At 35.1% G+C, this 16,137-nt stretch overlaps 2 protein-coding genes across 2 annotated transcripts in view; one reads left to right on the top strand and one right to left on the bottom strand.

Annotated features, from left to right (window-relative positions):
• The first annotated feature begins 2,162 nt into the window (after nucleotides 1–2,162).
• sgca (sarcoglycan, alpha) lies at nucleotides 2,163–10,853 on the top strand. The gene is made up of 9 exons (XM_079397700.1): nucleotides 2,163–2,220; nucleotides 2,695–2,823; nucleotides 2,911–3,065; nucleotides 4,011–4,080; nucleotides 4,159–4,357; nucleotides 6,094–6,256; nucleotides 6,341–6,549; nucleotides 7,387–7,413; nucleotides 8,774–10,853. The coding sequence occupies exons 1-9, from the start codon at nucleotides 2,184–2,186 to the stop codon at nucleotides 8,916–8,918; spliced, it is 1,134 nt and encodes a 377-aa protein (XP_079253826.1). The 5' UTR covers nucleotides 2,163–2,183; the 3' UTR covers nucleotides 8,919–10,853.
• Nucleotides 10,854–12,277: 1,424 nt separating this feature from the next.
• col1a1b (collagen, type I, alpha 1b) overlaps nucleotides 12,278–16,137 on the bottom strand; it is a 28,015-nt gene continuing 24,155 nt past the window's right edge. Inside the window, exons 49-51 of the mRNA XM_079398228.1 lie at nucleotides 15,478–15,668; nucleotides 14,504–14,746; nucleotides 12,278–13,595 (exon numbers count right to left, since the gene is read on the bottom strand). Coding sequence (XP_079254354.1) covers nucleotides 13,449–13,595; nucleotides 14,504–14,746; nucleotides 15,478–15,668 — 581 coding nt within the window. The 3' untranslated portion in view covers nucleotides 12,278–13,448. The remainder of the gene's footprint in view (nucleotides 13,596–14,503; nucleotides 14,747–15,477; nucleotides 15,669–16,137) is intronic.

Genomic DNA, 16,137 nt, shown 5'->3' with positions numbered 1-16,137 from the left:
TATGCAAATCTTGTTTTTTTTTTCAGTCTTAAGATTAATGTTTCAAATTTTAGCTAATGGTTTTAAAGTTTAATTAGAATTTCATATAAATTATATTACTGCTAGTCTTTTACTGGTGTTCACACACACACACACACACACACACACACACACACACACACACACAACTTATGTAAATAGAAACGTACATGGATTTAGTCATTTCTATAACTGTTGAACTATGAATTTAAACTGAACATAAATCTCAACTGACATGGCTTTTAAAACAGCCTGCATCTGCATCTTTGTAAAATTATAAAATACTAAAACTGTAAATAAAACAAATGTCAAAAGATGTCTGCTGCCCTCATGTGTCTGTGAGACGAGACGCAACTCTTTGTCACTGATCAACCTAAGCAGTGAACTCAGTAAACAGAGAATACTGTAGTCCTAGAAGAAAAGAAGAGAAAAGTGAATAATAAATGGCACAGGGAGATGTCATTGGTTTCTGCGCCACATGTATCTGTTGTCTGAACTCTTGTGGTATCGAGTGGTTTGTCTCCGTATGTAGGCCTATACTGTAAAATACACTACAGTCAAAATCTCTGAACAGTAAGATTTGAATGTTTTAAAGAATTCTCTTCTGCTCAACAAGCCTGCATTTATTTGATCCAAAATACAGCAAAATCAGTAATATTGAGAAATATTTTTACTATTTAAAATAGATGCTTTCTATTTGAATACATTTTAAAATGTAATTTAAATTTGATCAAAGCTGTATTTTCAGCATCATTACTCCAGTCTTCACATGATCTTCAGAAATCATAATAATATACTGATTTACTGATCAACAAACATTTCTGATTATTATTATTATTATTATGATGTTAGAAACAGTTAGGGTTTTTTCAGGTTTCTTTGATGAAGAGAAAGTTCAGAAGAACAGCATTTATCTGAAATAGAAATCTTTTGTAACATTATAAATGTCTTTATCATCACTTTTGATCAATTTAATTAATTAATAAAAGTATTAATTTCTATAATTAAAAAATAATGATAATAAAAATAAAAGTAATACTGACTTCAGATAAATGCTGATGTTTGGATCCTTCTATTCATCAAAGAATCCTGAAGAAAATGTACAACTATTTAAAATATTTATAATAATAATAATGTTTCTTGATCAGTAAATCAGTATATTATTATGATTTCTGAAGATCATGTGACACTGAAGACTGGAGTAATGATGCTGGAAGATCACACACACACACACACACACACACACACACACACACACACACAGACACAGACACAGACACAGACACAGACACACAGACACAGGCACACACACACACACACACACACACACACACACACACACAGACACAGACACAGACACAGACACACAGACACACAGACACAGGCACACACACACACACACACACACACACACACACACACACACACACACACACACACACACAGACACACACACACACAGACACAGACACACAGACACACACACACACACACACACACACACACACACACACACACACACACACACAGACACAGACACACACACACACACACACACACACACACACACACACACACACACACATGTTGGGTTTCCATGTTTTATGGGGACATCCCATAGGCGTAATGGTTTTTATACTGTACAATCTGTGTGTGCTATTGCCCTACACCAACCCTACACCTAAACTTAGCCCTCACAGGAAACATGCTGCATTTTTAGATTTTCAAAAAAACTTTATGCTGTATGATTTATAAGCTTGTTTCCTCATGGGGACCAAAAAATGTCCCCACAAGATTAAGATTTACTGGTATTACTATCCTTGTAGGGACATTTGGTCCCCAGGACGTGATGAATACCAGGTGCACACACACACTCACACTCACACACACACACACACACACACACACACACACACACACACACACACACACACACACACACACACACACAGACACACACACACACACACACACACACACACACACACACACAGACACACACACACACACACACACACACACACACACACACACACACACACACACACACACAGAAGGGGCAGTGCCAGGTGATGTGAAGGATAAATATAGTCCTGTCTGTATTTAGAGCGGGTGGTTTTCTGGACTCTTGAACAAGTGCTTCTGTCAATCAAGACTCAAACAACATGGCAGACCGAGGGAGCTGGGCTTTAGCAATAACAGGCAAGTTCATTCTCTTTCTTTTCAAAGCTTAAATGGATATTACAACCAAGAGACTTGGGTGTTTCTTAGCTTTGGCACATTGCAATGCACCAAATCTATGGAAGTGAAAACACAAGAACTATAAATAAGTGCAAGTAGTTTTATAAAGTTTTCGTTCTATATCATCTGTACTTGACCCTTTAACACTAGCACTCTCTATTCTATTTCTATTCTATTTACTTCTTTTCTTTTTGTTTATTTATAAAAAACACTTGATCCTTCAACACTTGCACTCTTTACAATACTTGCTTTCTTTTTATTTACGTAGAAAATAGAGCCTCTAACACTAGTATTCTCGATTCTTTCTTGTTTTCTTTTTATGTAGAAATGATCCTCTAACACTAACATTCTGAAGAACTGTATAGAACAGACTCGTGTGCACAATCTGAATGTGATTCCTTGAGTGTGAATGGCTTCTGTGGATGTGTTTATCAGTCTGCGCAGCTGGTTTTCTGGTGGTCCGGGCTGACAGCATCACAGAGACTCCGGTGGGTCAGCTCTTCGTCTATGAGCTGCACAGAGAAGTCTTCCAGAGTGAATTTGAGCCGTTTCATAAAGTCTTCGGTATGTTGGAGCAAATGTGTTAAAGCTGAGTTCAGAAGTAGCCTATATCTGTTGGGTCTAACAGTAGATGTGTCTGGTTCTGGTCAGGTCATGTCTTTAACGATCCCATGGTGTTTAAATGCAATAAGGAGCGGTTCCCAGACCTGCCCCGCTGGCTCCGCTTCACCCAGAGAGACCCGTTTGAGAACGGATTCCTGTACGGGACGCCGCTGCCGCAGGACCAGGGCAGGAACATCATCGAGGTGAACACAACAACACTCATCATACCTGACAGGATTTATAAGGCTCTGAATGATCAACATGATCAAAACTTACACTCAATCTGCTCCAAGCCTTCTGTCTCTGATTGATACTTTAGAGCTTTTTATGTTGTTTATTTGTTATGATAGGACAAATATTGTCCTATCATAACAAACCATACATCACTTATGTATTCAGCTTCAGATGATGCATAAATCTCAATTTTGAAAAATGTAACCTAATGACTGGTTTTGTGGTCCAGGGTCACATTTAAGAATAACTTTGATATTAGTAGCTAATATCAGGATGAACACTTACTGGACTGAAGCAACTGAGATTTACTTGATTCTCCATGAATCTTTTTTTTTTTTTTTTAGAAAAATCAGTGTCTCAAATCTGATCATTAGGATGTTTTCCTGATGTTTATTTGTTCATCTCTCAGTCATCATTGGATTGCATTGCATTATATCTTTTTATCAACAAACAAAGCATCATCTTACTAAGACATATTACTGGAAGATATAGAGTGAAAAATTATAATTATATGCATTTTGTTTTAGCATTTTACGCAGTCTGTTATACTATAAAGATCTCGTTGATTTTTTATTATTTTTTGGTCATATAAATATCAGCATTTGCACCAAATTGTGTATTTTTCTCAGTTTGAGTCTGAATGAGTGTTTTTTTCCTCCAGTTTCTCACTAAATAACACACACAAATCTTAACAGAAATTAATATTACGGCAAAGGTGTTTGCAAATGTTTGCTTTTGAGATGTGTTTGTGATATTTTGAATGCAGTGCTTCATTTTGCAAGAGATGTGAGGTGTTTTGCATTTTGTGTGCAAGTTTTGAAAAAAAAGAGGCAAAATTTTGAAAATGTGTGTAAAGCAGCTGAAACAAAAAACTGCAAATGTCTAATAAAAATATGTTCTGAACTGTCTATCAGATATTCGTGATCAACAAGCGGAGCTATGACACGTTTAAAGAGCGTCTGGTGATAAGCGTGGGTCCTGCAGGTATATGATATGATGATATGATGCAGCTCAGTCACTCAGGCTCTGCTGGATTCACAAACACATCTCTGTCCCTCGCAGTCAAGCAGATGCCGTACCAGGCTGAGTTCTTCATAGAGCTGAGAGAGATTGAGAAAGTGCTGCCCGCTGCTGTCCAGGAGGAGATCAGACTGGACGTCCAGCACCTGTGGGGAACCAGCAGACTGGACTTCATCAACATCAGCTCGGCTCTGGACCGAGGCGGCCGCGTTCCTCTGCCTCTGCCGGGGTACTTCGAGGGGTGAGCCTACAGAACCACTCTCAATATCTACTACTACTGCTATTATTATTATAATGTTGCTAATAAAGTTATTATAGCATATAATATTATAGTATTATATCATAGTATTTTATTATTATAGTATATTATGGTATTGTATTGTTATAGTATATTTTAGTATTATATTATGAGAGTATACTATAGTATTATATCCTATACTATTATAGTATTATGCAGTATTATAGTATATATTATACTGATATTAGATATTAATATTATAGAATATTAAAGTACATTATAGTACTATTATATACTATACTATTATAGTATATAGTATTATGTAATATTATATTATATAATGTTATAGTATATATTATACTGATATTAAATATGAATAATAATAATAATATGATGCTTTAAAATATGTTTAATCAATTATAAATATTATACTGTAGTAATAATAACAATAAAGTATTTATATAATAATAATAATAATAATAATTATTATTATTATTATTATAAGTTGTTAAATTATTAATTTTGCATAAAAGTATATATTTTACACTATATAACACTATATAATATTATACTAAATAATAATAAAAAATAATAATTATTATCATATTATGATGTCATTGTTAAATTATTATAGTTTTTAGAATCTACTTTAGAATATATTTTATACTGATAGTATAGTATAATATTGCTATATTATATTAAAATGTTTTTTATTTTATTTTGTTAATATTTTTTATTATAATAAAGCATTAATATTACTATTATATTATGTTGTTGTTTTTAAATTCTTCATTTATACAAATTATTATAAGAGAATATATATTTTACTATTTGTATATAATATTACTGTATTATACTAAATAATAATGATAATAATTATGATTATCTTTTAACATCTTTTTAAAAAATCCATGATCTTTGTCTTGTTTCCAGTAAATGTATCTAAATATTCTTTACTCCAGATGCAACATTTCATAAGATATTAAGACATTATTGATAACAGAGAACATATCCCCAATTACATTTATTTTTCTTATCCCATTGGCAAATTAAAACAAGACAAAATAAAGTTACATCAAGATATATACCAAGATAGAACAGGTCTTCCCTAGCGAAAAATAAATATGCTTTCATGTATTTGAAATACATTTATTTCATGCCACGTATACTACAAATAATTTTCATATTTATGTACTTAATAAAATGCCCTGCAATTGTACTTTTAGTATACTAATCTGGTAGTCAACTAATTTTGTGCTTAATGCAGTGTAATTGTGCAGAAGTAGTGCTGAAATATGCTTAGTATATTTGGTTGTGCTAAAGTGGAACTATTGTTATACTTCAGGTACACTTTAAGTATCTTGCATTTAAAGACCATAATTGAAGATCATACAATCCTCATCAATAAGGACATTAAAACACATTTTAGACTTAATATTAAGAAAAGTGCATTGTGCACAAGTACGTAATATGCCAAGTAAAATTGAATTATATTTTTTATATCAGTAAGTCTCGAGTTATCTGTCAGTAAATATGTTAATAGATTTGAACTATACTTAGTATGAAATACATGTATTTGGGTTTTACCTTCCATAATTTTGTTTCTCAATATTTTTTTGGTTTAAACTACTTTTACTGTAAGCCATGATGGCAAATACTGATTTGAGATATATGAGTTGATATTGTGTTGAAGTGTTGAGCACACGCTTGATAACGGCGTATGTTGGCATGTGTTTCAGTGTGTATGTGAAGCTGGGTTCAGACCAGCCCTTTTCCAAATGCATGCTGCATCTGGATTCTGCGGCGCATCGGAGCGAGTGTGCATCCGGAGGGAAGATCAGCGGAGACTGCAGCACCTGCTCAAACCCTTCCAACTGCATCAGCTGGTGCAAATCTGCCCTGGTGAGACACAACACACGCCTCAGATCTGCAGCGCTTCTTTAGTGTGTGCTTCACCTCCATCCACACACATCTTCCATCACACAGCTGGATCTGTCCAAGCCTGTTCCTCCGGCTCCGGCCCCGACCCCGGGCCCCGGGGTCCTGCCCTGGGCTGGAGAGTTCAGTCCTCCAGAGTCTCCTCCGGACAGAGACTTCTTCCCCGACTACATCGTGACCATCATCGTTCCTCTGGCTCTGGTTGTGATCTTCTGTCTCGTCCTGACGTACATCATGTGCTGCAGGAGAGAGGGAGTGTATGTAGAGTGTAGTGCTGTCAGACCATTAATCACATCCAAAATAAAAGGTTTTGTTTACATAATATATGTGTGTTTATTATGTATATATAAAGACACACACATACAGTATATATTTATAAAATATTTACATGTATATATTTATATTCATATAATTTATATTATATAGAAATATATTTAATATATAAACATAACATATTTTTCTGAAATATAGGCTATACATGCATGTGTGTGTATTTATACTGTATTAAACATAATAAATATATACAGTACACACACACATATGTGACTGTGGAGCACAAAACCAGTCATAAGTGTTAATTTTGTGAAATTGAGATGTATACATCATCAAAAGCTGAATAAATAATCTTTCCATTGATGTATGGTTTGTTATGATCAGACAATATCTGGCTGAGATACAACTATTAGAAAATCTGGAATCTGAGGGAGCAAAAAAATCTAAATATTGAGAAAATCATCTTTAAAGTTGTTCAAATGAAGTTCTTATCAATGCATATTACTAATCAGAAATGAAGTTTTGATATATTTATGGTAGGACATTTACTAAATATCTTCATGGAACATGATCTTAATATCCTAATGATTTTTGTCATAAAAGAGAAATGTATAATTTTGACCCATACAATGTATTGTTGGCTATTGCTACAGATATACCTGTGCTACTCATGACTGCTTCTGTGCTGCAGGGTCACATATATTATGTAACCAAAAACGTTTATTTTGGATGCGATTTAATTGTGAACTAAACAAAACCGTTTAATGCTTTTTGAATGAGGATTCTAAGTTTTCTTTTCTCTTTCTCTTGGTTATTTGCAGCCTGAGACGAAATGCCAAGACTCCCGAGTAAGTAGCTGTTCCTGTATCTCCTCGATGTTTTAGTTTGATCATGTTTTTAAGGAAAGATGCTACAGGGAAAACCATTGAGAATTTGGCCTATTTTTGCTTTGAAATCATCCCAAATACTTACAATCATCCAATGCATGTTTCCTACCAATTTTAATGAGCTGTTTTGCTTGAGCATGTAATAATTTCTCACAGAATATGCATTTTGTAGCATTTTTGCTTTCAAACACCATCTTTAAGGTGAATAAGTCTTGTATTATTCTTTAATAAGCAGATAAACTGCTACAAAAACATGATTCCTGTCCTGATTTATGTATATCGTAAATTTATGTAAAAATCTTTTAAAAATGAATGTCAAATTAACATATTTGTCCACTCCTTTACTGATTAAATTCTATTGAATACTTCATTATGTGCATTAAAGCTAATATATATATATAAATAATAAACACATACACATACATAATTTGAAAAATCTTCATTATTATTTTGTAAAAAAAAATACATGATGGAAAGTATTTCTAAACTATTTCTCAGCATCATCAAATTACATTTACATTATATTTACATTTAGTCATTTAGCAGACATTTAGCTTAAAAATGAACAATAATTAATTACAGATTCTTTTCATTTGTTAACAAGCGTTTACCAATATTTAAAGTACTTTTTCTAAACTCTTAACACAGCAACACACCTACATCACACAGTTAGCCAAATAGTTCTGTCCAAAACCACATTTTGTTAAATAAACACACTCTCTACGTTTCAAAAAGCTGAATACCTTTTGCTACATATAGCTCTATCAAAACACAGCAAACCCAGTTCAAATAATTTGCTTTTGCAGTGATGACCATTTTTGGTTCCCAAAAGAACCTTTCACTGAACAGTTCCTAAAACAACCATTTTGAAGAACATTTGAAAAAGCTAAAGAACCATTTCTGCATTTGAAAGGTTCCAAAGGTTCTTCATAGAACCACTGATGCCAATAAAGAACCTTTAGGGCTATTTTTAAGAGTGCATACTAATTAATCGCAGTACACTGAGAAATGTTTCCTATGTTAGGATTACATGTGCAAATTTTATTTAATTTTAATTTGTTTCCAGAACATAAATCTGAATTAACCAGGATCAAAATTCTTGGATTTAAATTTTTGCAAATAAAATTAAATTATGCATTGCTAAGAACTTCATTTGAACAACTTTAAAGGCGTTTTTCTCAATATTTTGATGTTTTTGTACCCTCAGATTCCAGATTTTCAAATAGCTGTATCTTTTGTACCCTTCATTTTTTTAAGAGTGTGATGAGGTCTGTTAGTTTTCTGTGGTGTCTGAGCACACGTTCTCCTCTTCTGGTGTCAGTCTGCAGCTGTATCATCACCACACGATCCAGGGGAACGCCAGCGAGCTGCGGCGGATGGCCGGTGGAGATCGGAGCACCGTGGACCGTCCTCGCCAGTGTTTACAGCCGCTGCTGATGGCCGAGCAGGCCATGGCCCAGAGCTGATTCTAACAGCCGCTGTCTGGGCAAATGTGTTTAAGCTTTAAATGTGTTTAATCCGCCTCAAGGTTGTGCGTGTTGTGGCTTCACAAATGCTTTGCTGCATACCTCGGTTGTAACGAGTGGTTATTTCAGTCAAAGTTGCTCTTCTATCAGCTTGAATCAGTCGGCCCATTCTCCTCTGACCTCTAGCATCAACAAGGCATTTTCACCCACAGGACTGCCGCATACTGGATGTTTTTCCCTTTTCACACCATTCTTTGTAAACCCTAGAAATGTTTGTGCGTGAAAATCCCAGTAACTGAGCAGATTGTGAAATACTCAGACCGGCCCGTCTGGCACCAACAACCATGCCACGCTCAAAATAGCTTAAATCACCTTTCTTTCTCATTCTGACATTCAGTTTGGAGTTCAGGAGATTGTCTTGACCAGGACCACACCCCTAAATGCATTGAAGCACCTACCATGTGATTGGTTGATTAGATAATTGCATTAATGAGAAATTGAACAGGTGTTCCTAATAATCCTTCAGGTGAGTGTATATACACTACTAATCAAAAGTTTTTGAACAATAAGATTTTTAATGTTTTAAAGAAGTCTCTTCTGCTCAACAAGTCTGCATTTATTTGATCCAACATACAACAAAAACAGTATTTATCTGAAATAAAAAGCTTTTGTAACATTATACACTATACCATTCAGAAGCTTGGAGTCAGTATAATTTTTTTTGGGGGGGGGGGGGGGGGGGGGGGTGATAGAAATTAATACTTTATTTAGCAAGGATGCTTTACATTGATCAAAAGTGATGATAAAGGCATTTATAATGTTACAAAACATTTCTATGTCAGATAAATGCTTTTCTTCTGACCTTTCTATTCATCAAAGAAACCTGAACATTTTTTACAAAATCTTACCTAATAATAATAATAAAAAATGTTTTTAAAGCAGCAAATCAGAATATTAGAATGATTTCTGAAGGATTGTGTGACTGGAGTAATGATGCTAAAAGTTCAGCTTTGAAATCACAGGAATAAATTACATTTAGAAATATATTCAAATAGAAAACAGTTATTTTAAATAGTATAAAAAAATATCTCACAATATTTTGCTGTATTTTGGATCAAATAAATGCAGGCTTGGTGAGCAGAAGATAATTCTTTAAAAAAACATTAAAAATCTTACCGTTCAAAAACTTGTAAAGGGTTAGTTCTCCCAAAAATGAAAGTTATCTTCTTTCAGACTATATTATATTAAAAATCGCCCTTGCTCTTCCAAGCGTTAGAATGGGAGTAGGTGGGTGTTTGTTCAGCAGTCCAAAAGACGTCAAATAAATGAATAAAGGCCTCCTGTAGCAAATCGGTGTGTTTTTGTAAGAAAATATCCATATTTAAAATGTTATAAATACTTATTTTCTCACTTCTGCTGACTGTCATACATGCAAGCAGTGCAAGCCAATAACTCTGACTGGATTCGTCTGAAAGAAGGAAGTCATATACACCTAGGATGCTTTGAGGGTGAGTAAAACACGGGCTAATTTTCATTTTTGGGTGATCTAACCCTTTAAGTGTACACACACACACACACACACACACACACACATCAAGAGCAAATATTACTAAAACAAAATATGGTTATGTCATTAAAACTTTCTGTCTTTTATCTGTTTTGACCGCTGAGGATCACAAATGTGACTCCTAGAGGGTTAAAAAGGTGAAGTATTGGTGCCGATACAATCCAGAATCCTCCCTATACTCCAGACCCTCAGCAGTGTACAGGGAACATGAGTTTGCATCAGTGATGTCTGTCACTCTTATATAAAGACTGTATGCGGTGTACAATGTGGTTTGATGTGGAAAACATACTATTTTGATTCTGTGCATGTTGGATCATGTGTATCCTAATGAACTTGCATTTAACATTAAATACTTCAAACGGTCTGTTAAAGGTGTGTTCAGTAGTTCTTTGTGCATTTTGAGTATCAATTCCTTAATGGTGTTCAGCGCTGCACTGCCATCTATCATGAGCTTTACATAAGTTAGACTAGTTTTAGAGAGCTGTCTACAAAATGAGTCCCCTTAACTGTCGAATCCATTTTACCCGTCGTCTCCGCTGATAAATCACCATAAGAAGCGTCTTCCATTGTGTATTTGAGCTCTTCACGTTTGGCGAATCACCGCAGCTGATGTAAAAACACGGTGAAGTACAGTACATTGAGGGGACTGTAGCAATTAAAGGGATAGTTCACCCAAAAATGAAGATTAGCCCATGATTTACTCACCCTCAAGGTATCCTATATGACTTTCTTCTTTGTAATGAATCCAATCGGAGTTATATTTAAAAACATCCTGGCTCTTCCAAGCTTTATAATGGCAGTGAATGGCTGTTATTTTTTAATAGTCCAACAGAAGAACAATAAAGCACATCCATCCATAATAAAAAGTGCCTCACATGGCTTCTGGGGTGAATAAAGGCCTTCTGTATTGCCGCTGGTTGAAACGACCCCAAAAATGTCATATTTGGCCCCTAGAATGCAACCAGGGGAACCCCACCAAAAAATTAGTATTTTAACCCCAGGAATGCGATTTTTAATGGGGGACCCCCCTCGAAACGTTTGGGGCTAGCTGTTAGTAGCAATTGGGTGGGTTTTGTTGTGAAAACCTGGCAACCCTGTGTAGGACGTAGGTGTAGCGTAAACTCTGGTGAGAAGTAATGAATGTGGAAGCGCAAAAACGCATTGATTCGCCACAGGAGGCCTTTATTCCCCCCTCAGAGCCATGTGCGGCACTTTTTATTATGGATGGATGCGCTTTATTGGTCCTCTTTTGGACTGTTGCAAAATAACTATCTATTTTGGGTGAACTATCCCTTTAAAACACTATTTTATAGAAAATTATACTGTGAGGAGAGATTTCATCTCACGTGAGTGTAAATTTATTTATTTTTTAAATAAAACTTTTAAAATTATAAGCAAATTGTTGAATGGACCTCTAAATTTATACGTAGGGGTTGAGAATCATAATTTTAAATATTGAAACAGCTTTTGTGAAGCCCGGTTATGATATTTCTGATCAGCAGGAGAGAAAAACTGAATTTGGTTTGACTATAGAGCCATTTTTTTTCTTGCTAGACTGTAATAATGCATTAATAGTGGCCTCACTCTGGAAAGATGTCTTGTTCGTGAGTATTAAAATTTCCCCCGAAGATCTACTGTAGGTCTACTTTTGTTTAAAAATGGGTATACAAATGAATTATTTAGTTTGCTAATGATTACGATCATTATTTTATGTTGAAAAAGAAACTTTTTTCCAGATATACAACCCCGGTTATCCACATGCATCCCAGGCACAAATAAAGTAGAAATTAAGGTAGTTGAGTGAAAGCATCGTGGTTTGTTTAATTCATGCTTAGAGAAAGGCCAGGGCAAGAAGATAACATATCCAGTTGACCACATAAACATGCTTTATTTCAACATCCAAAATAATTAAAAACATCTCGAAATACTATACATGTACAAAATAAGAACAGATCCTTTGTTGGAACCATCGGAGGGTCTATTTCGCTTCTGTGGTTTTTCTTTTTTGCCGCCTCTTGTCAGTTTGCATGAGAAACCTTTCACTGAAAACAAATCAAACAAACGAAAACAAAAAGAGATGTGCATTGCATTTGGAGAGTAGAAATAAAATCTGGTAACGGGGGGGCAGCGGCATGTACAGACACAAATTGGAAACGGAAATGAGACGAACTGGCAATCAGTCCATCCACTTAAACCATATCAGATTAAGTGCAAATCTACAGTAACCAGCCGTTTGATTCTCCTGGTCTGCTGACACTTTGATAAGAGCAATTGCATCACATTGACATTCTGTTGACATTTAGCACCAAAACGGCCCTGCGAGTGACAGCACCAAAACAAACGCTTTGGTTTCTGGCAAACACACACACCACAGACAGGACCTGGAGAGCAACTAGCACCTTTTCATACCTGTAACTAATCGTGGCTTGAATTAAAAACAACGCCCTCGTTTTTTCCCCCCAACATCTGTTTTTGTCCTGAGGTAGCCTTTATATCAAGATGACATTGTACCATTGAGCTAACTGTGATGTTTGGCGAGTTTCTCACTTAGAAGGAACAAGACACTCGGCTGTCGTTTGTCATATTTATTCAACACCAGAGAATGGTACATTAGCATTTGCTTGTTTCTCATTGTCCTTTTGCAGTGGTCAAAAAAACGGCACAAAAAGTCACCAGATGGTCATTTTTGTTTGGACTCCAGGGGGCGGGCGTATATATTATTTTCTCGTTGTCAGCTGACGCAAAGGATTCTTGCTAAGTGTCCATGCTGGCTGATGCAGTGGTCCTCAATTTGGGTTTAAAAACATTTTTCTCGAGATGGGAATCGCACCATCCTCAGGGATTCAGGGTTAAGCACATGGACCGATTGCAGCCGAATAAGATTTCAGGCTTTTTTTTATGAACAGGAAAAGATTTGACTGCTAGAAAAAAAAAACAGCAAAGTCATGTCCAGATTTTTCTTTTTACAAGAAGCAGACTGGGCCAACTTCTACGCCGAATTCCTGATCGGGAGCACCAATGTCCATAGGAGCGATATCAATGATTGGCAGACGAGATGTTTTCGTTGTCTTATAGTCAATGACTGTCTTGCCCCATGTGCCAGTGTGTGACTGTGGAGAAAAGCAAGGAAGAAAAAGACAAATCAGATTAATAGAGCAGCACTCGTGCATTTTTGTAGCTCAAACCCCCAAATTTAGCATTTTAGTGCTTTCTGAAATCAATGGGTTTCTTTTATGTCTTAAGTAAGTCTGCAGTTAAACACAAGCTCAAGATATTTGAACGCTTTATTCTACGACATAAAATGCATCAGTAAAGCCCCCTGGTGGTGATTTTCCCAAAGCTTTTACTTTTAAGAATGGGTCTACAGAGGATACTTATTGTGTTGCAAACTATTTTAACTCAAACTTACAGGAAAAATCTTTTTAAATAAAGATCAAAAAAGCTAGTGATGGTGATTCTAGTCATTCTACTGTGGTCCAGTTCTTCTGGCGATTGCATTTAAGCTTCAAAATTAGTAAAAGCTGTGCTCATTTGTGAAGATTATCAAATGTCAAAGAATCATAAACTTTCATTTGTCACAAAGCTGATTTTCTGCAACAATCCAAAAGCTAATGGAAATATCCTATTGGTTTTAGTTGAGTTGATGCAGGCTACATAGACATGTCATTCTAACAATACATTGTATGGGTCAAAATGATTGATTTTTCGTAAGGATATTAAGTAAAGATCATGTTCCATGAATGTATTTTGTAAAATTCCTACCGTAAATATATCAAAACGTAATTTCTGATTAGTAATATGCATTGCTAAGAACTTCATTTGAACAACTTTAAAGGAGATTTTCTCAATATTTAGATTTTTTTGCTCCCTCAGATTCCAGATTTTCAAATAGTTGTATCTCAGACAAATATTGTCCTATCATAACAAACCATACATCAATGGAAACATTATTTATTCAGCTTGGACCCTTGTGACTGGTTTTGCGGTGCGGGGTCAGAAATGAGGAGTAAGCGCTCACCGTGCAGCCGTCCTCGCTGACTCTGTATGTGAAGCGGCTGTTGCCCTCCGCTCTGATCTCGATGTCGTTGGAGCCCTGCAGGAGCAGAGCCTTCTTCAGGTTGCCTGTGGTCTCGTCCATGTAGGCGATGCTGTTCTTGCAGTGGTAGGTGATGTTCTGAGAAGCCTCGTTGGACATCAGACGCATGAAGGTCAGCTGGATGTTAACATCCTCTGGATCAGAGCCCTCGCTGCCATACTGGAACTACACAGAAGACAGCAGAACATGACTCCCATGCCATATTTCCAGAGCACTAGAGAATATGCTGCAGTTTTGTGCTTTTAATGTTCCCAAGAGCATCTCATATTTTAAAATTCTGTACTATTACTATTTCTAAGTCATTAATTAAAGTTTTAAGTAATTAATATTAGAATTAAATTAAATTAAAATTCTTAAAACTATTTATTGTTTAGTATTTTTTTATTATATTATATTATATTATATTATATTATATTATATTATATTATATTATATTTTATTATATTATATTATATTATTATTTATGGTTTGCTGGAACTTTTTTCAGACTTCAACTGAAAATCTATATTGTGCACATAAACATTTAATATTTGTAATATATTCTAAAATAAAATAATTTTTTTAAATGCTGGACTATTTCAACATCATTAATCAAATCAAAATCAATGTTTTAAGAAAATTCACAAAACATATTTTACATTCACATTTACTCCTAAAATATTTATATATATATTTATTTATCTATTGTTTGTGTGTTTGTTAGAACTGGTTTCAGACTTTTATTCTGACTAAAAAACAACTTGTATTTATATGTGTACATAAACATATTTTAAATAATATTTTAAATGTCAAATATATTTTAAACAATGTAATTCATTTATTAAATTCTTAGCTAAATAAATCTAGCTTCTGGTTATCTCTCAGACCGTATCTCTCTGTATAAGCTCTTGACGTACCTGGAAGCCATTGGGCATGGACTCTCCGAACCAGACGTGCTTCTTCTCTCTGATGTTCTTGCTAGTGTACCAGTTCTTCATGGGGATGGTGTTCTGAGACGGGCTGACACAGGTCTCACCAGTCTCCATGTTGCAGAAGACTTTGATGGCATCCAGAGGAGAGCCCTGGTTGGGATCCACCCAGTAGGAACCTTACAGCAAACACAGGCTCAAGTGAATTTCAGAGCTTCGAAATGCATGATAAGTACAATATACAGTGGTGGCCAAAATGATTAGAATACTAATATTTTCAGCAGCTAAAAATGGCTTTAAGTCAGTTATTTGTATCTTTTGCTGTAGTGTGTCAGTAGGAAATATCAGTTTACATTTCCAAACATTCATTTAGCCATTAATTGTAATAATCCAATTTAACCATACTAAGCAAATTTGTGTTTAATTTCTGTTATCGCTGAATAGCGTTAAACTTTCTTCTCCTGCTTCATATTCTTCATGTGATTAGTTTGAGCGGCGTCCTCTGTCTACTGTACAGACCTGAATCTACATTTTCTTCAGCCTGAAGCGGATTCACTTCACTTTTGGTGTGAAAGGGCTATTACATTTGTAAAAGAAGAACTTTTTTATATTAAAAACAAACAAGCAAGCCCTGTCCAGATTTAAAAA

Source organism: Barbus barbus, assembly GCF_936440315.1.
Source record: "Barbus barbus genome assembly, chromosome: 38".
NCBI lineage: Eukaryota > Metazoa > Chordata > Actinopteri > Cypriniformes > Cyprinidae > Barbus > Barbus barbus.
The sequence above is the reverse complement of the archived record's forward strand: the minus strand, read 5'-3'. Positions and strand labels throughout refer to the sequence as shown.